This window comes from Salminus brasiliensis, chromosome 23 (genome assembly GCF_030463535.1).
Source record: "Salminus brasiliensis chromosome 23, fSalBra1.hap2, whole genome shotgun sequence".
Taxonomy (NCBI): Eukaryota; Metazoa; Chordata; class Actinopteri; order Characiformes; family Bryconidae; genus Salminus; species Salminus brasiliensis.
The window spans coordinates 3,157,925-3,182,268 of record NC_132900.1 but is presented as its reverse complement, the minus strand read 5'-3'; the positions used below and the strand labels follow the sequence as shown (position 1 = coordinate 3,182,268).

The window sequence follows — 24,344 nt, the reverse complement described above, 5'->3', positions numbered from 1 at the left end:
ACCTCTGGTTCAGCGTCCATCGGTTCAGGTCAGTTCAGTTCTGCAGCTCCAATATAAAACACACGACCCCTCCGGCCTACTGGGTCAATATAGCAGCAGTGCTGTAGCACGTTTGCTGCTCCACTGATGTCCTTCGTGATGAGGCCAAATAGACTTGCTGTTCTAGTTATAATAGAATATAATAGATTTATTGAATTCTAGTCATGGAAGTCATGAAAGTCAAATACATGTTAGCATGTTCATGGGGAAATGGTGGGTGTCTATGGTATGTGGACATACACGCTCATGTTGGGCGAGGGTCCCTAAGAAGAAGCCTATTCGACCTATCCGGACTCCTTTGCACCCCTGTCTGTATCTGGTCAAGCTGGACATGGAACTAATAAGCCATAATAAGCCACATAAGCCAGTATGTGGGCTACCAGGTGTAATGTAATTATGTCAGCATTATGCATGAAATAAACTATAATAATAATATCATAATATAATATATAATAATAAATAAACTATATATTTTTGAGAGGATTTTTGCATCTAGTTTAGATGGATAGCTCTGAAGCAGAGACATTGTCCACTATAGGGACTAGGTTTTAGAAAATATTTATTATTATTATTATTATTATTATTATTATTATTATTATTATTATTATTATTAGTAGTACTACTACTACTACTGATTGTTCTCGAAAATACATAAAATTATGAAAAACACGGTGTTGAGTTTATTTACGTCTCTGCACAATCCTGCATCCCTTGGTTTCCTGCCGAATAGGATTGGATAGCTAATTCGGAAGCAGCAGTTAAATGTTTTAATAAATAAAATAAAATGTATTAAGAAAAAATTAAGTCATAATTATAACATGTTTCAATGTTTCGGTTGCCTGTAATAAATAATAAAGCCGCCTGTGTGCTAGCTAGCTAGCTAGCATTTCCCGCCGAAATGCAAATATTTCTATTCAGTTCATATCAAATAAATGAGCATTACGACTATTTGCGTTCATCTCATATAGATAAAAAACATACTATGCTGATAATAAAGCGTTGTTAGTTTTAAATTGTGCTGAGGTAATAGCGAAAGGAATCAGGCAGACGTTACAGTGACCCTCAGGGGTCCTTGGGGTGCAGGCTGTGGTAGAGGCCGTTTTTGATGCAACACTGATGGAAACGAGTCACGTTCGCTCTGACTTCCACAACAAAAATGGCGACCGTGTGAAGGAAATATACCAACATCTCGACGCTCTGAGCCGAAATTCAGCCATTTAAACATATTTAGTCACATTTTTCTCGCCTGTCTTCGCCAGTATGGGAGGCGGAGATCTTGTAAGTACGGGTTTCTGAGTGTTTTATTCGTTAGTTTGGTGTAAAATCCGTACTTTATAATAAATAACCCGATTATTTAGCTGGCTGTTATGTTCGATACACGATCCTGGGTTACTCTGTACAAGAGTGTGGACAGATGATTAGATTTAACTGATATTTCAAAGTATTTCAATGTATTTTAATGTGTTTTAATGTATTTAATGGACTTTAAAAGAGCAGGACGTTTATGTGGCGCCTAACTTCTACACTAAAATATCTGTATTTTATTAATTTTACTGCATTTTTAACTCTACATGTGTTCTAGTTCTCTAAAATATCAATCCAAATGGTTTTAGTCTTCATTAGTACATTTTAAGAACAATAAATCAGCAGATATGTTCAACATGTACAACATCAGATCAGATCCCTAATAGTAATAGTTTTATATAGCTAGTATTTGTCAATTATCGTGTTAATTAGTTAATTATATCTATTTACTGTATAATTCTAGGCATATTACATAAATATTAGGCATCACATGACAGTAGAAAGTCCTCTAGTATGGCTCTAGCACTGAATGGTACAGAATGGTGGTTAAATGATTCGGTTAGTGATGCTGAATCATTTAAAACGCTCGAACGAACTGAATCACTTGCTCGGTTTTAACCTGACGTCACATAATCTAACAATATCAGTGATGTTTATGTATTTGTTGTATTAAATGAGTATAAAGAATGCACCTTTACTGTAATTAGACGTAAACCCCTGTGTATAATAATGAAATTCTGCTTTTTGCACACAGCCAGGTTGGACAGCTGTGGTCAGATCGCAGATGGGTCAGTCAGAGAGAAGCAGAGAAGGCCAAGGCCTTGCTCAGGGGCCTGACAGTGACAGCTTAGAGAATCTGGGTATTGAACCCACAACCCACCAGTTGTAGTAGCCCAGCATTCCCACCGCTGAGCCAGCACTGCCCCTGATCATGTCCTCTAAACGGAGTGAATCACATGATGTGATGGCAGACTGGGGTTTGACTCCCTGGCCGATCGAATACCAATAAGAGTCCTTGAGCAAGACTCCTAACTCTGTGATCTCATGTAAGAGTTGGTTTTAGTGATGCTAAAAATAATCAGCAGCATCAGATCAGATCCCGAATCCCTAATAATAATATTTATCAAGTATCCTGTTAGTTAATTATCTGTATTTACTGTATGATTCTAGGTATATTAAATACATATCAGGCATCACATGACCACAGTATGGCTTTAGCAATTCTACCTAAGAGAGTATTAATATGAGGTGTTAAATGATTCGGTTAGTGATGCTCATACTGAATCATTTTAAATGCTCAACCAAAGTGAATCACTCGCTCAGTTTCAAAAATCTAAATTTTACACGTGACCTGACCGTGTGGTTTCAAGGTACACTGGGGTTTGATTCTCATGTCGATCAAATTCCAATAATAGTCCTTGAGCAAGACTCCTAACTCTATGTTCTCCTACCTGGCTCACATGATTCAGATGGAAGTCTGTCTGGATAAGAGCGTCAGATAAATGCTGTGAATGTACATGAGCTAACCTCTCCCTGAGGCCCTGTGTAAGTTTGACCATCTGTAGAACCTCTAGTTTCACAGTTATTCAATGGTAATGATGAAAATGTGAATATTCTCAATTATAAAGCCTTAATTTCCAGCTCTTCATTAATTTATACACACGAATATGACCCATGTAATCAGTGGTGTTGTACTTGGCGTTTACAGCATCAGTAAATCTGATGGCCGAACAGAGTTCTTTTCAGCTGTGTCTGAATGTAGGTTCTGAATGATCCTTTTCCCCCCATTTCCTCAGAACTTGAAGAAAAGTTGGCATCCGCAAACTTTAAAGAACATCGAGCGGGTGTGGAAAGCCGAGCAGAAACATGAGGCAGAGAGGAAGAAGATTGAGGAGCTGCAGAAGGAGCTGAAGGAGGAGCGAGCTCGAGAGGAGATCACCAGATACGCCCAGGAGACGGGGGCTTTAAAGTGCGTTACTTCTTTTCTGCAGCTCGTTTGTTTGATGTGTCATTTATTGTTCATAAACGTTCAAGATATGAAAATTTTAGGCCCAAAAAAACAATTATGCATGAAATTTACTTAATTCAAATGTTTACATATGAATAATTAAATCAACAGAAATGACTCAAAATTAAAATGATTCACATTAAATTGAACTAAAAATTAAATAACACTGATGGATCTCAAGTTTGTATTTCTGTATTTAATATACATAATATAATATTTATTTATTTATTTATTTAACAGCTATAGAATTGAATGCCTCTAAAAGCTCCTTAATACCAGATTAAGGTTATGAATACCCTGCCTGAACCCCGAGACACTGATTTACCAAAGCTTAAAATTAAAACCTTATGGGCTGGTTCCCACAGAGTTTAAACCTATTCTAGACTAAATTCCTTTATTAATTAAATAATTTTAATAGAGAATCGGAAAAACTCTTCAAGGACTATACACTTTCCTTCCTGTGGAAGATTTCTGTCACAGATCCGCCACATCAAACCCACTCTCTGTCTCAGTGATTGAATTATGCAGAAGTTAGTGGAAAATGAACCTTTAATAAGCTTTATTCGTGTGGAGGTAAGGCGCATTGAATTAAGGTTCATTCAGTGCCCCATTTGTTTTCAATATCTATTTAAGCCCCATCAGTTTAAAATACCCTGAAAGATGCTCTACCACTCAAGCTCTTTACCTTTGACATTTCAGGAGGAAAGATGAGCGTCTGGACTGGATGTATCAGGGCCCAGCAGGGCAGATCTCTCGCGAGGAGTACCTCCTGGGCCGTCCCGTTGATAAGCAGATCACGCAGCAGTATGAGGAACCAGAGAGTGGTCCTTCCAGTGAGACTGGCCTACTGCCCGGCTCCATTTTCAACCCCAGCACTCCCGCGTCCAGCCTGGACATGGCTGCTAAGATCAGGGAGGATCCACTTTTTGAGATACGGTGAGTGTTGTTTGTTTTAATAGGTGTTTTTTAATATTCTTCATTGACTGAAACCATTTAAGGATGTCCTGATCCAGGAAGCAAGATTGGCCTTTTCTTTTGTCTTGTGATATTTGATACTTTTTAATAAAGTGTATTATGTATTTTTGTATTTAAGTATTTGTATCTTTTTTTTAAGTGTTTTTAATTACATCATCATGTACTAATAGGCGATGAAATAATATTAACCAGTAAAAAATATTATTATTATTATTGTTTCTTTTATTATTTATTTATTTAGTAAGTTTTTTCTCCTCCCCATCCCACCAACCACACCTATCATGTGGTGAGCAGATGCACTCAACTAGCGCTCTCTTCTCTCCATATCTAATTGTATTGTACTGAAGTATATAAATAAAAATAATAGCATTAGCAAGTAAATGTACATAAAGCACTATGTGATTTTCTTTTTTTTTAATTATTATTATTTATTTATTTGTTTTGCTTTTGGGCTCCCCTTGCAGTTGCGGAGTGGCCGCAATCCATAGCCGTAAATGCAAATTGTGCTTTGAGCTCCCCCTCATAGAGAGCTGTACACATGCATTTCTGGACAGTCTGAGAGCTGCAGAAGGTTGATCTGAAGGTAGAGCAGCATGTGGGCTGAGGCGGTAGAGCAATACCACAGGATTTTACACTAATGACTCTATGGGTTACGCAGCGTTACACAGCAGCAGTTCTGGAGAGCGGTTCTCCTCCTGCAGCTCCACCACCAAACCTCCATAGTGCAGTAGCAGCAGCGTTCTGTCCGGCCCGGAGTGGCAGTGATGGAGACGCCATTCATCCCTGTTACAGTCAGTGGAGAATCAACAGGATTCTGAACTGATTCTGATTTGCTGCTTTATGAAACTTTGCTGTTGTGTAATTACAGTGATTAACTGACGATAAAGCTTTATGAGTAACAGTGTCTTTTTCTTTCTTTTCCAGTAAACGAGAGGAGGACAAAAAGAGGAGCGTTCTCACAAATCCCGTAAAAATGAAAGAAATCCAAAAAATGGTGAGCTTCAAAGCCTCCTCAGAATGTGTTGCTAAGATTACGGTGCCTCGTAAACATCAAGTGCCATTAATTCCCCTTTTTACCCCACAGCTGCGTCAAAATCTTGAGAAGGAAAAGGACAAGAAGAAGAAGAGGAAGAAGGACAAGAAGGAGAAGAGGGAAGAGAAGGAAAGGAGGAAAGACAAGAAGCACAAAAGGAGGAGTTCCAGCTCTGATGAGGAAGATCGAAAGCACAGGTAGAAGTTAATTAAAGTACATGCTCTCCAAGAGCCGGACCAGCCTTCCTGAAACTGTCCAGTAGTGCTGGACCCAGTAAATCACCCAGTAAATTACAAAAAAAATGTTTGTATCGATTTATCAGTTATCGTAACATTTAAACAACCAGTAAAAGCCTGTCATAAATATTTTTCATTATTATTACAGACATTTACCAGCACTTTCTGTTTCCTGAGGTTAAAGAAAACACTCTGAAGTTTAGTAGCCTTTTACACAGAGACGTGGACTTAAAGGTGAAATTGCTGCAGAAGCTCTTTGTGTGTCTAAACTGGTGTTTTGGGGTTTTTTTTACTGCTCTGAAATGTGAATTTAAACAGCAGTTAAAAGCTGTTTGGTGAAGCTGAGCTAGATTATGCTTCCCTGCCTGCACGTGTTTCTGCATTCTGGCTGTTTTTTTATTTTTCAGCTCTGAAACTTTTATTAAAAATAAAATACAGCCTATAAAAAGTGGACCACTATAAATATCAGGATTTAAAGCATCTATTTAATATTTAGTCAGTATCGGTATCGGTACTCTGGTATTGATATAAGAAAGGAAACAGTGGTAATCAGTGCCACCATTTTTATATATATATATATATATATATATATATATATATATGTATGTATGTGTGTATATATATATATATATATATATACATAACACTGACACACACTTGCCAAGCACTTTCTGAACACGCTACCATAATGTAGAGAAACTGAAGGCTTTCAAAGAAAGCTGTAATTATCCACCTATTTATTATTTTGTTCTGTTTTACACACTAAAAATATTTAATATACACTTTAAAGTAGTAAACGAAGCCAGTGTTCACCTATAATGTCAATTTATCTGTCAATTTTACCCCCAGTTTGGACTGCCAGTTACCCAACTTGTACGTAACCCCATCGTGCTGCACGGCAGTGCCCCAGTCACCAGTGAGGGCTGACTAGCACACGCCCCCTCTGACACATGAGGGGAGAGTGCCTTTTACCCACCCTGGAGAGGGAGAGAGAGAGAGCGAGCAAGGCCAGTTGTGCTCTCTCTGGGCCTCTACCCCTAGCAGCATGAGCAAAATTCGAACCAGCAACCAGCTGATCATGGCGCCTTAGTCCGCTTAGGCCCTTGCGATACACATTTCTGATCATGCTGCCCAGCCCTACTGTCCAGATATGAATTGTGTGTTAATGTCAGGCATTAAACAGCCTCTTTGACTCTGAATCTGAAGCTCATTGAAACCTATTGTGGTTTTTTTTTTTTTTTTTTTTTTTTTTTTTTTTTTCCTCCAGCAGGTCAAAGGAAGAGAATGGAGTGACCAGTTCTCATTCACACCACAAATCTGGCTACGGACTCCAGGTGAGTGTTTCCATCAAGTCGTGTGTGTAGTGTAAGTCTGTGTAGTGACTCTAAATGAAGAATACACACCAGAGACACCATGTGCTGCTGGTCACCCTTCCCTGTGAAGGTCAGTGTCTGTGTGCTAAAGCATGTTTTAATGTTTTGTGATCTGGTTTTTGATGCAGTTTCCAGCAAGCAGATCTCATCAGTCATCAGAGTCGAACCACGCTGATCACCGCAGAGGCAGGAGTCGCTCTCCGCTGCGTCACAGAGAGGAGAAAAGCAACCACTCCTCTCATGAGTCAGACAAAAGATCTAAAGTCCGAGCCCCCAGCCCCCCCAGGCACAGAGAGCGCTATCAAAGACCACAGACCACCAACTACAGCAAGTACGTCTCTACCTGAACAGGGTACACATAATTAAAGCTGATAGTTTAAAGGAGTAATTACTTATTATTTATTAATTATTATCTTTTTGTTTGTCGGTTATAAAGGCCTCACGGTACAAAGGGGCTCATCCAAACTACAAAGAAAGATTAAGACTGCCTTTCCAAAATCTACTCCATGTCCAAATGTTTGCGGACACCCCTTCTAATGAATGCATTCAGCTACTTTTAAGTTGCACCCATCGCTGACACAGATGTGCAATCTGTCTAATCCCGCTAGAGAAGTAGTGGCAATAGAATAGGACTCTCTGAAGCAGCTAGACATGAACCTATATGCCAGGTGTGGGCTAGAGGGGTATAAAGCCCTCCAGTGGAAAAACTGTGTTCTCTCGAATGATGGATGATGCTCCATCCGATACTTTTGAGGGATTAGGTGGGGTGGCGATCAGCCAATATTCTGATCTCTGACTAACTATTCTGGCAGAATTCAATCAAATCCTTACAGCAATGTTTCTCCAAAATCTAATAGAAAGTCTTCTTCCCTGGACAGTAGAGACAGCTACTCCAACAAAAGCAGGAGAAACTTTTAATAAGGATACATTTTAATACCCTTGAATTTAGAAGAACAATGCCTGAGCAGGTGTCCCAATACTTTTGTCCGTAGAGTGTGCTTCACATACACACACATCTGGGACTTTTAACCAGTGCTGCGCAGTGCTTGCAGATTTACAGGGATCTGTAAATGTAAGCTCTCACCATCTGTTGTTGTTTCCTAGGCGTCTCTCAGCTGAAGAGCTGGAGAAGAAGAGGAAGGAGATGATGGGCTTCGCCCGTGAAAGAGAGGAGGAGAGGGAGAGCAACGTGAAGAGGTACAAGCGACAGGACGAACAGGAGAAAGCCCGGACTGATGCGAAACACGACCACCATGCCAGCTTCATACAGTGAGTATCACTAAAGAACCACACCAGCCAATCAGTGGCTTTTCATCTTCCATGGCGACCAATGGGAGCATCAGCATTCAGAAGGTCTACACCCACAGCCGTGCGATGGATGTAACAAAATAACAAAATACGTAATAAAATTTGATATTTGGGTTTCAGACTCTGCAGAACTAAAATTTCAGCCACTAGGGGGCGCACTAGCCAGATTTGGAACTGTAGGAGTAAGTGTCATATACCTATACACTACATGGACAAAAGTATTGGGACACTCACAGGAGTCCCATTCTAAACCCATAGGCATTATTAATAAGGAGCTGGTCCCCCTTCTTTGCTCTAAGCTCTACCAGCAGCAGCAGCAGGTCTGGAGCTCTCCTGCAGTTACTGAGTCAGTTGGAGGCTTTTCTGCACTCTGCTCTGAGCTCAGCACTCGGCCCTGACCCCGCTCTGTAACTTTACATGGTCTGACAGACACTCGGTGCCTGAGCTGCTCTCTGTGAGCTGTTCCTCCTAAACGCTTCCACTGTTCAATAATAACACCACTCACAGCTGATGGAGGAAGATCTAGGAGGGAGGAAACTTCACCAGCTGACTTGTTGGCTCCTATTACATACAGAATCACGCTGGAGTTCAGTGAGCTCCTCAGAACCTCCCCTTCTTTCACTGATGTGCAGAAGAAAGGCAGACTGCAGGGCTAGGGGCTCGACTTTACACACCTGTTGCTGTGTATTTTAACTGTGTTTTGCCTTTCTCCACTCAGCAACATGAAGCTGGAGAGTGCTGCCACCTCGTCAGTGGAGGACAGAGTGAAACGAAACATTCACTCCATTCAGAGGACCTCTGCCTCCCTGGAGAAGAACTTCATGAGAAGATAAGGACCACAGAGAAAGGAGGACCACAGACTCTTTTCCAGTTTCTTCGGTTTTCGCCGACATTGTTTGGACCATTTCTGATGCTTCACGCAGTACATTGTATTGGACCTAAGCAAACCCAGCCTAACCTCATATTGGCCTGGAGGTGACTCTCTTGACCTGGTCAACAAATGCATTTTCACCAGCAAGGATGTTGTACAGTAATTTTACATTTTTACTACTTTAAATTCTGTAAAATCGTAAAAATCCTATACGGTGAGAGTATGTGTAGTCTTTTTAGTGGTTACCTTACATCTCTTAGATGTTTTTGTCTTGAATTTTAATACATAATTCTTCTGTGTGATTTTATTTTTTTTTTACTTTTAAAGATTTCAGGATATAAGAACACAATTCTTTTGTCAGTAGAAATTCTATGCAGTGTCCTTTACAGTCCTCACACTCTAAAAAGTAAAGGTTTTTCAAAGTAGGGCTGGGCGATATATTAAAAACACTATCACGATATTTAAAGATTTTTTTTCGCATTTGATTTTTATCACGATACAAGTCATCACAGACTAAAAACATCGGTAGGGACAGATTCTTATAAACTACTATTCAGATCCTCTCCTGTACTGAATACACTGATTTATACACTATTAACATCTGCTGCTCTTCATCTAATGAAACCAGTCTAATTACACTGTTAGTAATGAATCCTGCAGCTAATCAGTGTTTATTAAGCACATGATTAACAGTCTCCTCCATATGCTTAGAAAAGATTATTATCACCACAACAAATTATGTATCACGATACGATAAAATATCGACATATTGCCCAGCTCTCTTTCATATATATAATAACCATCTTTGGTTCCGTAAATAACCATGTTTGTAATATATAAAAAGTGTTGTGGGTGTGTAGAACCTTGTCAAAGGTCTGATGAACCTCCATTTGATCTAAGAGTTTATGAGTTCAAAGGTTCTTCATAGATATTACATACTAAAGCCTTCTCTCTTGCTACTAGGGGGTCTTTGGGCAATGACCTAGAACCATCTTTGGTTCCATAAATAACAATTTCAAAGGTCTGAGGAACCTCCATTTGATCTAAGAGTTCATGAGTTCAAAGGTTCTTCATAGATATTACATCCTAAAGCCTTCTCTCTTGCTACTAGGTGGTCTTTGGGCAATGACCTAGAACCATCTTTGGTTGCATAAAGAACTGTGTTTGTAATGGAGATGTGTCAGAAACCTTTTAAAACGTCTAAAGAACCGACATTTGTTGTAAAGGTTCTTCGCACATATTGCATCTTAAACCCTACTCTCTTGCTACTAGGGGGGTCTTTGAGCAATGACCTAGAACCATCTTTGGTTCCATAAATAACCTTGTCAAAGGTCTGATGAACCTCCATTTGATCTAAGAGTTCATGAGTTCAAAGGTTTTTCATAGATATTACATCTTAAGCCCTTCTCTCTTGCTACTAGGGGGTCTAGTTCTTCACACATATTACATCTAAAGCCCTACTCTCTTGCTACTAAGGGTGATGCCATAGAAGGATCATTTTTGGTTCCATACAGAACCATGTTTGTATTATGGAAAAAGAGATGTTTTTGTGTGTAGAACATCTAAAGAACCATTTAATATAAAAGTCCTTCACCAATTTAAAGTTTCTTTACATATATTAAATCCTAAGGTGTTGCTACAAGGGGTTCTTTGGGTGATGCCATAGAAGAACTGCTTAGGGTTCCGTACTGAACCATATTTGTAGAAATGGTGTGAGCCTTTTAACCATTAGTTTGGCTGAGAAATATTACAAGTGAAGGTTCTTTAAACCTTTTTTTTCCTTCTTTTTAAAGGTTCCTCATACTTGGTCGTGTCACACCTACCAAGGATTTCAAAGTCCAGGACTGGAAGCTGGTTTCAAGGTCTAGATTTGAAGAACCGTTATAAGCACCTTTACTTTTAAGAGCGCAGCACTGGCTGTCACTAAGCTACAGCCTTCCTCTTCCTCTCTGTGGTGGTACGGTCAACAGCGGCAGAAATGTCCACATTAAAGCACACAGACCAGTTCGTTGATGCTATGTTCACTTTATTTGGAGCAGTTTGTGCTTTAGAACAGGATAATACTGAGACCGAGGAACCGTCAGTCCTACAATTGCTACAATTACGACAATTACAGAGGTTCAGCTGTGCTACACGGCAGCCTGCCCTGGAAGGTGAAGGCTACAGAGGAAGAAGTGGGGGTTGGGGGTGGGGGAGGATTTCTGCAGCATGTTCAGAAGAAATGCTTCTGGGTCCAGCTTCCGAGCCGAGACGTGGTCGCCGGTCAGCAGGCCGTCCTGGACTTCCAGAAGTAGTTCATGCAGGTGACTGGTTTGGGTGTGACTGGGTTGTCTCTCCGTTCAAGCTCCAGCCTGCTCTGAGGGGGTTCTTCTACCTGCATGGGCGCCAGCTCGGAGTTGCTGAGCATCCACTGGAGGTCAGGGAAGTTGAACCTTTCTGAGAGCTGGACGTTCAAAGGAGAGAAAATAGCACAGTGTGAGGACAAATCTGACCAGTGCAAGTCTGCAGCAGTAGAGCTCAATTGACAACATTGTGGTTAATAACAGGGTTGTAAATATTTACTTGGACATAAGTATTCAGACCCTTTACTATGACCCTTGAATTGCTGCTCTGGGGGGGGCTCGCATTTCTCTTGATCATCATCTTTGAGATGTTTCTACACCTTGATTGGAGTTGATTGGATTTGGAAGGACGCACCCCTGTCTGTATGAGGTCTCGCCGCTGACGATGCATATCAGAGCAAAAACCAAGGAGAAAAGACCTGCCAGTAGAGCTCAGGACCAGGAGAAGCCTACAAGAACATCCTGCTGCACTGAAAGTATGGAACAACTAGGACTGAGCTGGCCTCCCCACCAAACTAGGTAATCAGGGGAGAAGGGTCTTGGACCGAGAGGTGACCAGGAACCTAATGGTCACTCTGGCTGAGCTCCAAAGATCATGTATGCAGATGGGAGAAACGTTGAGATGGTCAACCATTTCTGCGACCCTCCACCAATCTGGCTTTATGGCAGATTGGCCAGACAGAAGCCTCTCCTCAGCAAGAGACTATGAGAAATAGGTTCTCTGGTCATATTGATAATATTGATAATAATAATTAACAAGTCAGAATTGATCACATCACCAAATCTCTAAATCCAGGTGTCCAGGTAGGCCTTTAATCCTGCACAGCTTGGTGGATACCTGCACACCTGCACACCTGATCCAACTCAACCGTCTCTAAGCTCTAAATCTGAGCATCAGCAACAACAAGAACTTCATGCTCTTGTTCTTGGCTCCTACCTCTTCTCCAGCTGGTCCTCCACGAGAGCCTTCCAGGGAATTCAACACCATGTGGGAGCGACCACACGATATGACGCCCACGGCCACGAGCAGGCACATGAGAGAGAGGGAGAGGTGGAGTGATGAGGAGGGCATTTCTTCGGTCTGTAGCAAGGAGCTGGTGGAGATCTGAAGCTTGGCAGTGCCCCTCGGGTGCTGTTCCCTGTCTGCCTCCAGCTGCAGGGCCTAGCTTTTATACAGCTGGCTTGTTTGTCCTTAAATGAAATCATTTTCGCATGGAAAGGTTTTACAACGCAGGTCCTCAAGCCACATCGTAAACCTGGGCCGGACCTAGCTCGCCCAAGTCGCTGGGTCACCAATCAAGCTCGCATCAATTTTTCCATCGTCAGCCGCTTTTCTAAAGAGTTCCCCAAGCATAGTTAATGGCTAATTCTCCAAAGGCCAAACAAAGTGTGCGGCCCACCCTAATAAACCGCTAATGGCTGTTCATTACATTACTGTGTTGCCTGGTGACCTCTGTGCTGACCTTTCCTTTTCCAGATCGTAAAGCATTAAGTGACTGATGCCGGCTAGCAGCATTATCTAGGCTGGGTGGAAAATGAAACTGCTAGACTCATCGTAACTGGATTTGTTGGGAGAACCGAGGATTTGACCCCAGTGTCTTTGCTTGGGCCTTGTCGGCTTCGTTTGCCAAGCAAGCAAATCTTGGTTAGAAGGCAGTTCAGTTGGAAAGGATGAAGACTATAGGCTGGTTTCACAAACAGAGATGAACAGAGATGAGTCCTTTAACCTCTGAATAGAAGGCCCTCAAATAGAGCCCTGTGTGACTCACAAAATCTGGTGGCCATAAGTCCGCCATAGCATTATCATTGGTCATTGGTCATCCTCATCTACATTGGCTCCTGTCAAGGCGTGGATATATTAGGCAGCAAGTGTACAGTCAGTGGTTAGAGCTTGTGGGTTCGATACCCGGGCTCGGCAAGCTGCCACTGTTGAGCCCTTGAGCAAGACCCTTTACCCTCGGTCTGCTCCCCTGGCGCTGGAGTGGGCCGCCCACCGCTCTGGCACCTTCCTTTACATTTACTGGGTCAGAACGTCTCCAAAACATCATGCAGGTGTCATTGATGCTCATAGAGGCCTCATCTCACAACTTACAGGACTTGAAGGATCTGCTGCAAACATCTTGGTGTTCCAGATTCCACAGGACACCTTCAGAGGTCTTGTGGAGTCTGAACCACACAGCATTCTGAATGGAGATACTCCACTAAAAGGAGCACACAGTCCAGTCCAGGACAGAGCATAATTCCTGTCTGGAAACTGAACATGTCCAAATGTATGCAGACAACCCTTCTAATTAGTGCGTTTGTCTCTGTACGGTTTACCCACTGCTGATATGGGTGTTACACTATGTATGTACAGCCATTCTGTCCATCTGTCCAGTTGGAATGGCAGAAGTAATCATCCAACATCAGCCCCTGACCTCACTGACGCTTTTTCATTTCATGAATGTCGCTCACTGAGGGTTCTTGGGACTCTATAAACAGTCAGTTCTTGAAGCTAATGAGTTGGAAGCAGAAAAAAATGGGCAAGCATAAAAGACACGCTGACCCAAACCAAACCAGAGCAAACAAAAACCTGTGGTGTTCTAGACGAGTCAGAAGAGACTGGGTCAGAACATCTCCAAAACATCAGGCTCTTGTTGGGGTCTTGTGTGGTGTTCCTGGTATGCAATGGTCAGTACCTACCAGAAGTGCTCAGAGGAAGGACAACCAAGGAACCGGTGACCGAGTCATGGGCACCTAAGGATCACTAATGTTCATGTAGGGCCCACCCACCTCTTACAGGACTTGGACACCTGGAGAGGTCTTGAGGAGTCCATGTCTTCACAAGTCAGAGCTATTTTGGTGACATCATGGGGACAGGACACCTTCAGATGCCTCAAGCGGTCAGAGCCGTTGCACTGGCACAAGGGAGACCTACTCAGTATTATGCATGTGGTGCTAATGTTATGGCTGATCGGTGCAAAGTAGTTTTTCCACTTTTTAGGATTAATAACTAAATCATTAGCCGAGGGTTTCATGGGCTAACACCTTGTTGGGTCAGGGCTGTTTTAGCAGCACGAGCCGGACGTCCGCGGTATTGGGCAGGTGGTTTTAATGGTGTTGTAAATACTATGGTATTATGAAGGTTTATGGAGATATATAGGCCTATATGTCTGTATATAACCACAAAAAAAAATCATCAGGCAGCATTTCTAATTATTTTATTTGCTGACGATATAAAAAATCGGCCACATTTACCACATATACAGTTCATGAATTCACTTCATATCCTCAGACTGACTGGCAGGGGCCTCTGGGTACATCTGTGAATTCAGCAAATACACAATACATAACCCACTGCACCCCGCCCAACCCCCCTGGCCCCCAGTACTAGTGCTGTTAAAGTGTGTTTACTGCAGCCATACACTCATTACTAATATCACTTTTTAATTAAAAGAACAAGTGCAGGTCGTTTAATAATGTATATAATAATTAATGTAAATATGTCAGCGGCTCGTCAGCTGGTCCTACAGTTCCTTCATGCAGACGCGGCAGCGGCTGATGACGCTCTTCATTTCTGGGCCTTTCACAGTTCGAGGCACAGGTTTACTGTAAGACAAAACACACACACACACACACACACACACACACACACACACACACAAAATACAAGGGTATTTTACCCCATATCCAATCCCAGTCTCTTAATGCTGAGTACCGGACGATAAATAATCCAGTTTAGATCAAAATGAGCTGATAATTAATTCATTCTTTATAACATTCTTTATGTAATCAGAGTTTCTGGACTGACTGATTTAGTTTAGACTGATTTGGTTGAGACTTTTCTTAAAATCACGTTTTAGAGTTTAATATCTTATAATCCAGTCTGACTCTCCTCCCTGACCAATCAGCTCCCAGGATGAGGGTTAAGATTAGGTTTTGGGTTGAGGATTAGGTTTAGGGTTGAGGTTAAAGGTGCACGTATTTGTCACTGTACAGCGAAATGTGTCCTCCGCATTTAACCCATCTGGTAGTGAACACACACACACACACGTGTTAGGGGCAGTGAGTACACACACACACACACCCAGAGCAGTGGGCAGCCAACTCCAGCACCCGGGGAGCAGAGAGGGTAAAGGGCCTTGCTCAAGTGGCAGCTTGCCGAGCCCGGGAATCGAACCCACAACCTTGTTATCGATATCCCGGTGCTCTAACCGCTGAGCCACCACTGCCCCATTAGTTAGGATTAGGTTTTGGTTTGAGGTTGAGATTAGGATTAGGTCCAGGATGGGGGTTAGGAGTAGGTTTGGGGTTGAGGTTAAGGTTAGGATTAGAGCCATGGTTATGTTTTGGTTTGAGGTTAGGATTAGGATCTGGATGAGGGTTAGGATTAGGTTTGGGGTTGAGGTTAAGGTTAGAAGTAGGGCCAGCATGAGGATTAGACTTTAGGTTGAGGTTAGGATTAGGATCAAGATGGGGGTTAAGATTAGATTTTGGGTTAAGGTTAGGATTAGGTTTGGGGTTGAGGTTAATATTAGAGGTAGGACCAGCATGAGGATTAGGTTTTGGGTTGAGGTTGAGGTTAATGTTAGAATTAGGATCTGAAGGGGGGTTAGGATTAGGTTTGAGGTCGAGGTTAAGGTTAGGATTAGGTTTGGGGTCGAGGTTAAGGTTAGGATTAGAACATCATCAGGATCTTTACCTCAGAGGATTCAGGTGCTTCACTGCTGCACTGATCTGCAGTTGGTGTGTTACTGATACTCTGTTAAGAGTGTATTTATCACCTACAGAGGACCTCTCCAAATAAAGTGCAACTGCCAGAGTCACCTGAACATGTGTCCGGCATCGAGGGAGGCCAACCAGTAGGTGTAGGAGTCTGGGTAGTAGTTACAGGTGCCGCGACCATGACACTCGATAAAGGGAACTTGTCGGAAGTGCTCCAGACAGGAACCAGGAGAGATCAGGGGCTGCCCGGAGCCCTCCGCACCTGCACCTGTTTGCTAAAACACAGAGAGTGAAGAAAAAGGCTGTAGTATAGTATATAAAACATAAGCTCCCGGGACAGAAAATTAGATTAGAAGGCTGCTGACGCTTTACACTTTGTAGATAACAGAAATAGTGACACGTCTGACTCCTACCATGGCAAAGGAGTAACCAGTCCAGAGTGAAAACCAGCCTCGAGGACACTGGGGTGTCTGTGTGGTCTGGCTGTGGATGGCGATGGTATTGGCTGTGCTCTCACACACTGAACACCTGGCAAACAGATGAATGCAGTGATTTTTCAGATTCTGGCTTCAATACCGGGCTTCAGTAATTCTCCTGGAGATGAACCAGACTGGCTCTGCACCTGCTGATGTATTTGGCCAGAACGTCACCCCTGATCAGATCCATGTCCATGGGCATGGGCTCCTCCGTGCTCAGCCAGTAGGAGTAGTCGTTGCGGGAGGCGAAGCGGCAGGTGTGCTCCGTGTCGCAGAACAGGAAAGGCATGGTGGAGAAGCGAGGCAGACAGCTCCCCATCGTACCTGAGTAAAACAATGGTTGCTATGGTGTTGCTAAATGGTTGATATTACATTGTTGGGTGGCTGCTATGGTATGCCAGGTGGTTGCTAGGTGGTTGGCATACTTTTCATATTTGGTTGCTGTTTTTGCTGTAGTGTTACTAAATGAGGTGGTTTCCCAGTTGGTTGCTAGATGTTTGCTGCCTATGGTTTTGCTTGGTGGTTGCTATGGTTTTGCCAGGTGGTAGTAGCTAGGTGGTTGTTATAGTATACCTGGGTTGTTGCTATGGCTAAGTGGTTGCAATGGCATTGTTGGGTGGCTACTATGGTGTTGCTAAATGGTTGCAATGGCATTGTTCAGTGGCTGCTCTGGTATCCCAGGTGGTTGCTTAGTGGTTGGTAGGTGGTAGCTAGATGTTTGCTTCTTATGCTAGATGTTTTGCTTGGTGGTTGCTATGGTCTTGCTAGGTGGTTTCTTTGGTGTTGCTAAATGATTTCTATGGTGTTATAAGGTGGTTGCTATAGTATACCATGTTGTTGCTATGGTGTTGCTTAGAATTGCTAGGTGGTTGCTATGGTTTTGCTTGGATGGTTTCTTTAGTGTTGCCTAATCGTCAGGAATCATTGAAAACTGGCCCCTTAAGACAATGTAAAATCTTGATTTGAGATTTTGGCTTGAGTTCATGTAGACGAAGCGTTTCTGGCTCATCTTTGGGTTACCTAGGTCTTGTCCATGTGCTCTCTCATTCCCGTTTATGAAGAGTAAGGAGTATCCTGAGTAGATGAGAGAAGTGCCCTGTGGGCAGGTGGGCACTAGTATGCTCTGGCTGTGTCTGGTCAGCAGGAAACTATCGAGAAAGCCTGGACCTTCTCTACCTGGAGGTCCACGAAGACCTCTCTGCCCAGGCTGGCCCATATAACCTTCGAGCCCTGGAAAGAGAACACTGGAAGTTAATTTACTAAACGTTCAGGTAATGTTTCATTTCACAGGTCCATTCGGTTAAATCTGATAGCTGTGTATCTACCTGGCTGCCCAGGTGCTCCTTTATCTCCTTTCTGTCCAGGAAAACCAGGAAGACCTGCAACAGACTGCCCCGGAAAGCCCTTGGAGCCCTGGACACCTATAGTAGACAGAATGAATGAGCGAGAAAACAACGAATCTAAAAATACAACATGCCTACAGCAACCTCAGAAGGTTCATAGGAGCACACCTGCAGGCCCTGGTGGTCCAGTTGGTCCAGTATATCCAGGTAAGCCTGGGGCTCCAGGGCTTCCATCTGGCCCTGGGTCTCCAGGTGTGTCAGTGTAGTCCTGTGGAGCACTTGGCCCTTCTGAACCTGCAGTAGCCCACAAACACCCATGATAAGATCAAAGACCTACTCATTATGGCCGAAGTCAGCATGTGTTTTCTATAAGGGTTGACCTGGTGGTCCAGGAGGTCCTTTGGGTCCAGGTACACCCTTGCGTCCTGGATAGTAGCTGGGTTCTCCGGTCTCACCTTATCAAAAGGCACAACTGTTATGAACAATATGTCTCATTTTGTTCCTTATTTCCCTTCTTTTGCTGTAAATCCCCCATTTACCATGTTCTAGAATGTTCTCACTGGGTTCTCACTGATCTAGAATGTTCTTCACATATTTACACTGTTCTAGAATGTTCTCCCATTCCGAGAACGCTTCTCTATTCAAACGGCCTCCTATTCCCACTGTTCTACATTACCTCCTATTCCCACTGTTCTACATTACCTTCTATTCCCACTGTTCTACATTACCTCCTATTCCCACTGTTCTACATTACCTCCTATTCCCACTGTTCTACATTACCTTCTATTCCCACTGTTCCACATTACCTCCTTTTCCCACTGTTCTACATTACCTTCTATTCCCACTGTTCTACATTACCTCCTATTCCCACTGTTCTACATTACCTCCTATTCCCACTGTTCTACATTACCTTCTATTCCCACTGTTCTACATTACCTCCTTTTCCCACTGTTCTACATTACCTCCTTTTCCCACTGTTCTACATTACCTCCTATACACACTGTTTTACATTACCTCATATTCACACTGTTCCACATAACCTCCTATTCAAACATTACCTCCTATACACACTGTTTTACATCACATCCTATTCCCACTGTTCTACATTACCTCATATTCACACTGTTCTACATTACCTCATATTCACACTGTTCTACATTACCTCATATTCACACTGTTCTACATTACCTCATATTCACATTGTTCTACATTACCTCATATACACACTGTTCTACATTACCTCCTTTTCCCACTGTTCTACATGACCTATTCCCACTGTTCTACATTACCTCCTTTTCCCACTGTTCTACATTACCTCCTATACACACTGTTTTACATTACCTCATATTCACACTGTTCTACATTACCTCATATTCAAACATTACCTCCTATTCCCACTGTTCTACATTACCTCCTATACACACTGTTTTACATTACCTCATATTCACACTGTTCCACATAACCTCCTATTCAAACATTACCTCCTATACACACTGTTTTACATCACATCCTATTCCCACTGTTCTACATTACCTCATATTCACATTGTTCTACATTACCTCATATTCACACTGTTCTACATTACCCCCTATTCACACTGTTCTACATTACCTTATAGTCACACTGTTCTACATTACCTCCTTTTCCCACTGTTCTACATTACCTCATATTCACACTGTTCACATGACCTCCTATTCATACTGTTCTACATTACCCCCTATTCCCACTATTCTACATTACCTCATATTCCCACTGTTCTACATTACCTCCTATTCCCACTGTTCTAGAATGCTCTCCCATATTCACACTGAATTATTTTGAGTTTTTTAAAAATGCAGTTTCTCACCCTGTAACCCAGGAGGTCCAGATGGTCCGGGATCCCCTTGTACCCCAGGAGGGCCCACTCCACCCACAGGCCCCTGTGCAAATTGAAGCATGATGAAGTCAAATGCAAATCAAATACTGTGAACACCACAGTATACGGTACCAGTCAAAAGTTTGGACACACCTGGTGGAATGGATGCTGATTGTCTTAAATCTTAAAAACATTTGGGTCACCATATTTGTGTTTTTTTTTTAGAAAAGAGGACACCAGAGAAACACACTGGTCTCCAACCTAAATAGATGTCATAATAATGTTACAACCTACATTGTAGGACTGGGGCAATGTGTCAAACATAGGTGGAAACACCTCTTAAACCCTGCTGCTACAGTATGTTAATGTACATTAACACATTATTACTCATTTAGCCAGACCAATAAAAGCCTATATGACCAAATCCCCTCCTTTTGGTTCAACCTAAAATTCAGGCCTAGTTCAACCCCAACCCCCAGCCACAACATCCTAACCACGGTGGACACCCGTGGGACTAATAAAGGATTATCTTATCTTATCTTTAAGACAAAAATTATGGCCATTCTAGTTTATGGATCAAATGTTTATGAGATGATGATATGAACATTTGACTGGTACTGTATTTATCCAGCTATAATCTAAATAGAAATAACATGTTTCTGCTGTATTATCTGCTTTCTGCCTTTACAGAGGTGGATTCTCAAAGTTGCTGTTGCATTTATTTAATATGTAATTTTATGTAAAATTATGCATTTTTATTTTATTATTATTTGTTTCGCAAAGTGTCTTTCAGGAGAATATCTTACTAGGGACATAATTAAGATTGAAACAAATGCACTGTGAATTGAACTGTGCTCAGAAAGTGTGTCCACTCCCTTAGAAGCAATCATAGCGCATCCAACAATAAAGGCAGCATGGAGCTTATACAACATACAATGATGGAAAACACTATAGAACACATGAAGCTCCAGTTTCACATACAGGTCCATTGTGGATGTGTTGTAATTGCTCTTACTGGAAAACCTGAGATGGATGCTGCTGTGGTTTGGGATCAATTTTCACACTTAATTAAATGTACAGAGCTATTTATGATAAATCCTAAAACACATTCAAACAAAATATCAGATAATTTGAGGCTTCAGAAGAGTAATTTACCAGATGCCCAAAGGGTCCGCTGTCTCCCCTCTCACCAGCACGACCTGGTTGGCCTGGCAGCCCCCTGTCTCCTTTGTCTCCTTTATATCCAGGTAGGGAAGGCCCTGGAGGGCCTCTAGAGCCTAGTGGCCCTGCAAATCACACATGACTACATGACTACAAAGTCTCAAATCGGTTGCTTGCGATTATAAATATATGTAATATAGATGTGGTGAAATTTCCGAGGCTGAGATCAGTCTTGACTTGAGTCCTCACCTGGATTTCCGGGCCTGCCTGGAAGTCCAGGCTCCCCTTTCCTCCCACTGAAACATTCACCCGAAGCACCAGGATAACCACGTACACCAGGAGGTCCTGAGGGCCCGGGGTCTCCTTTATTTCCAGGAGGACCAAAAGACCCATAACTTGGAATTCCAGGAAGTCCTGCATCACCCTTAGAACCTGATGATTATATTAATGACGTGGAGCACATAGACAGATAACTGAACACCGAAATACATCGAATGAAGGTATCTGACCTGAATCTGCTCAATTTATTAATCGGCCTGTTCCACAAATGTTTTTACTATTACCTGGTTGTCCCTTGTCTCCTTTTCTGCCTGAAACTCCCCCTATAAAACCTTAAAAAGGACATAAACATGCAAAGCGTATAGGCAACACCTTACATTGCAGATATTATGGACCTGCTGATATTTTCTAATAATGCTAATAAAATAAACATATTGAATTCAAAGTAGGCTTATACTTGTGTCTCCCTTCAGCCCTGGTGTTCCAGGAAAGCCATCCAGCCCTTGGTTTCCCTTCTCTCCTACAGGTCCACGAGGTCCAGGAGAACCAGGAGGCCCTGGGAAAGGTCAGAAAGCCCATCTCAGGGCCCATGTCCATCATTCAGTCTAAACAAAGGCATTACTGACTTGCCTACAATAACATAGTGACAAGTGACCTGGCAAGTTCTCCATCTCTCTAAGTTCTACAGGTAAGGGTGGTTATTCCTTATGTCATACCTGAGCTTTTAAGACAAATATATAAATAGAAATACATAAATAACCTCTGTTCTGATTGGCTGCCCTGTATTAAACATTATATGTGTCGGTTCACAAAGAAATCCAGGTTGAAATGTGTGAAAAAGTTTAGTTTAGTTTCAGCTTAGACTAAAAAAAAACAACTGATGGGACGCAAGAACCAAGTGAGCAAAAGAAGAATCTCATGAGCACCAGGAGAACCTAGTGAGACTGTCTGCTGTAGGTTGAATGGGCAGCTGATAATTACCATATATGGACACTGTATGATGTTATTTATTTATTTATTTATTTATGAAAATCTCAATTTTCATCTTTTTGTGGTATTAACCCTTTAAACTCCAAGGAAGGTCTTTAAATTGTGCAGAACGATGACTGGAATTTGAAGCTGACCTCAGAAATACACATCATACTGATGTAAAACATATAAAAATACCTAGTGGTCCCTGTAACCCTGTAGGTCCAGGAGGCCCAGGAGGACCAATAGAGCCTGGTGGACCAGTTGGGCCTGGGGGTCCTAAGACAGGAAAATTATAGAAATAATGGAGAACAAAAAACAACAACAATGAACAATAAACAAATGAACTACTGTTATCTTAGTAAGTACACTGCCATAAACACTTCAACTAAATTGGTGTTCACCTTCAAATCCAGGGGCTCCCACGTCTCCCGAAGATCCTGCTGGCCCATAGTTACCTGGCAGGCCAGGATGTCCAACATTTCCCTTCTCACCTTTACATGCAGTGCCACCTGGTAGTCCAGGCTCACCCTGTGGAGAGACAACACCACACATACATCCACAGACGGTAGTTGGAAAAGTAAAATAATATACTATACATATTAAATAATGATAAACATCTGCTAGAGACTGAGATTTTGCTCTAGTAAAAATATCACGGTATAGATAGTATAGACAATGTACCTTTTGCCCTCTTGGCCCAGGATGTCCCACAGACCCAGTGTCTGGATCTCCTTTAAGTCCTTTAAGTCCTGGTAGACCAGGTACTCCTGAAGGCCCAGGCAGTCCAGATAAACCGGGTTCTCCCTTTACACCTTGAGGACCTTATTAAACAGGATAGGCCACCAATGAAATGTAAGTAATAGACATTGGCTCTATCTTGTAATAGATATGATACAGTACACATAGTGGAAGTAGGTAAATATTATGGGCCAGATTCAAAAAGCACATTTTTCAGATTCACAGTGACGTTAATCAGTTTTTGCTGCTGCTTTGGAATTTTATGAAATGTCATAAAATCACAACTACAAAACTCTGCAGAGGGCTTTTAATCATGGTAATCATGTCAATTCCTCATCACACATATATACATATATTTATATACATAATAAATATTGAGAAAAAGCCACAGAAGATCAAATGTGGCCTAAACGTTGCTCAGATGAAGGCAGACAGTCCTTTGGGAAACAAATAAATGCTCTAAAAAGTTATTTCAGGTAGCGTTACTGTGCTAGTGGCTGGTAAACAGCCAGTTCACAGTGAGGTAAAGATACTATATGTATACATGGATCTAAAATAATATTACAAAGTTGGTTTGGAGCTTTTTTGTGGGTCTGCTGCTGCTTGTGAAAGAAATCCTAGAGGAAACACTGACTCATAAAGGAGCTTGGGAATATATATATATATATATATATATATATATATATATATATATATATATATATATATTATTCATAGGGAAATTAACATTTACGTTGTATTTCATAAACCATGGACAACATTTCTCCTAAATTCCAGAATAAAAATATTAATATTTTGAGCATTTATTTATTTCTGAGCAGAAATGACAACTGCTCAAAAACAACTGCTCAAATAATGCAAATACATGATTATAATAATTATAATGTAAAGAAGTTTTTATTCAGATTTAAACACAGTACTAATATCTGAACTTTGAGAGTATTCAGAAATCACTATGCTGAAATAATAACCTCGACGGCCAATCACAGCTCTCATGTCTCGGCCGGCTCTCCACTAGTCTTTCAAATTGCTGTTGGGACTTTATGCTATTTATAGTCTGTAAATTCAGATAACTCAGCTTTGTTTGGAATAAAACACAGCTGCCACACACGTAGAGATGCAGATTTAAGAAAAATAATTAAGTGGATTGGGCTTCTCCAAGACCCTGACCAGGAAAGCCTATACGTCCAGGATCTCCCCTAGGTCCAGCTGAGCCTGGTGCACCAGGAGTGTAGCTGTCGGCACCTCTATCACCAATGGGGCCTAGGAAACAAGAACGTAAAGCTGAAGACCACATCACTGCCAAGCAGACCTGCAGAGGTTTCC

At 41.9% G+C, this 24,344-nt stretch overlaps 3 protein-coding genes across 4 annotated transcripts in view; 1 reads left to right on the top strand and 2 right to left on the bottom strand.

The window, feature by feature from the left end:
- Nucleotides 1-1,207: 1,207 nt before the first annotated feature.
- Nucleotides 1,208-10,899, top strand: cwc25 (CWC25 spliceosome associated protein homolog). 2 transcript variants are annotated; one of them, XM_072669035.1, is made up of 9 exons: nucleotides 1,208-1,317; nucleotides 3,141-3,313; nucleotides 4,052-4,288; nucleotides 5,252-5,321; nucleotides 5,412-5,557; nucleotides 6,867-6,930; nucleotides 7,098-7,300; nucleotides 8,074-8,238; nucleotides 8,996-10,899. In XM_072669035.1, the coding sequence occupies exons 1-9, from the start codon at nucleotides 1,300-1,302 to the stop codon at nucleotides 9,108-9,110; spliced, it is 1,191 nt and encodes a 396-aa protein (XP_072525136.1). In that variant the 5' UTR covers nucleotides 1,208-1,299; the 3' UTR covers nucleotides 9,111-10,899. The 2 variants fall into 2 exon arrangements, with proteins under 2 accessions (XP_072525136.1, XP_072525135.1); XM_072669034.1 differs by having other exon boundaries at nucleotides 6,864-6,930.
- Nucleotides 10,900-11,157: 258 nt separating this feature from the next.
- sst2 (somatostatin 2) lies at nucleotides 11,158-12,619 on the bottom strand. The gene is made up of 2 exons (XM_072669041.1): nucleotides 12,428-12,619; nucleotides 11,158-11,591 (listed from the first exon to the last, which is right to left on the bottom strand). Exons 1-2 carry the CDS (start codon nucleotides 12,560-12,562, stop codon nucleotides 11,412-11,414), a joined length of 315 nt encoding a protein of 104 aa, XP_072525142.1. The 5' UTR covers nucleotides 12,563-12,619; the 3' UTR covers nucleotides 11,158-11,411.
- Nucleotides 12,620-14,941: 2,322 nt separating this feature from the next.
- LOC140546201 (uncharacterized) overlaps nucleotides 14,942-24,344 on the bottom strand; it is a 31,063-nt gene continuing 21,660 nt past the window's right edge. Inside the window, exons 35-51 of the mRNA XM_072669419.1 lie at nucleotides 24,189-24,281; nucleotides 22,962-23,101; nucleotides 22,682-22,808; nucleotides 22,476-22,556; nucleotides 21,766-21,864; nucleotides 21,593-21,640; nucleotides 21,279-21,461; nucleotides 21,024-21,154; nucleotides 19,860-19,932; nucleotides 18,394-18,468; nucleotides 18,182-18,307; nucleotides 17,996-18,091; nucleotides 17,691-17,900; nucleotides 16,817-16,994; nucleotides 16,608-16,722; nucleotides 16,297-16,469; nucleotides 14,942-15,078 (exon numbers count right to left, since the gene is read on the bottom strand). Of these exons, the coding sequence (XP_072525520.1) occupies nucleotides 14,997-15,078; nucleotides 16,297-16,469; nucleotides 16,608-16,722; nucleotides 16,817-16,994; nucleotides 17,691-17,900; nucleotides 17,996-18,091; nucleotides 18,182-18,307; nucleotides 18,394-18,468; nucleotides 19,860-19,932; nucleotides 21,024-21,154; nucleotides 21,279-21,461; nucleotides 21,593-21,640; nucleotides 21,766-21,864; nucleotides 22,476-22,556; nucleotides 22,682-22,808; nucleotides 22,962-23,101; nucleotides 24,189-24,281 (2,030 nt within the window). The 3' untranslated portion in view covers nucleotides 14,942-14,996. The remainder of the gene's footprint in view (nucleotides 15,079-16,296; nucleotides 16,470-16,607; nucleotides 16,723-16,816; nucleotides 16,995-17,690; nucleotides 17,901-17,995; nucleotides 18,092-18,181; nucleotides 18,308-18,393; nucleotides 18,469-19,859; nucleotides 19,933-21,023; nucleotides 21,155-21,278; nucleotides 21,462-21,592; nucleotides 21,641-21,765; nucleotides 21,865-22,475; nucleotides 22,557-22,681; nucleotides 22,809-22,961; nucleotides 23,102-24,188; nucleotides 24,282-24,344) is intronic.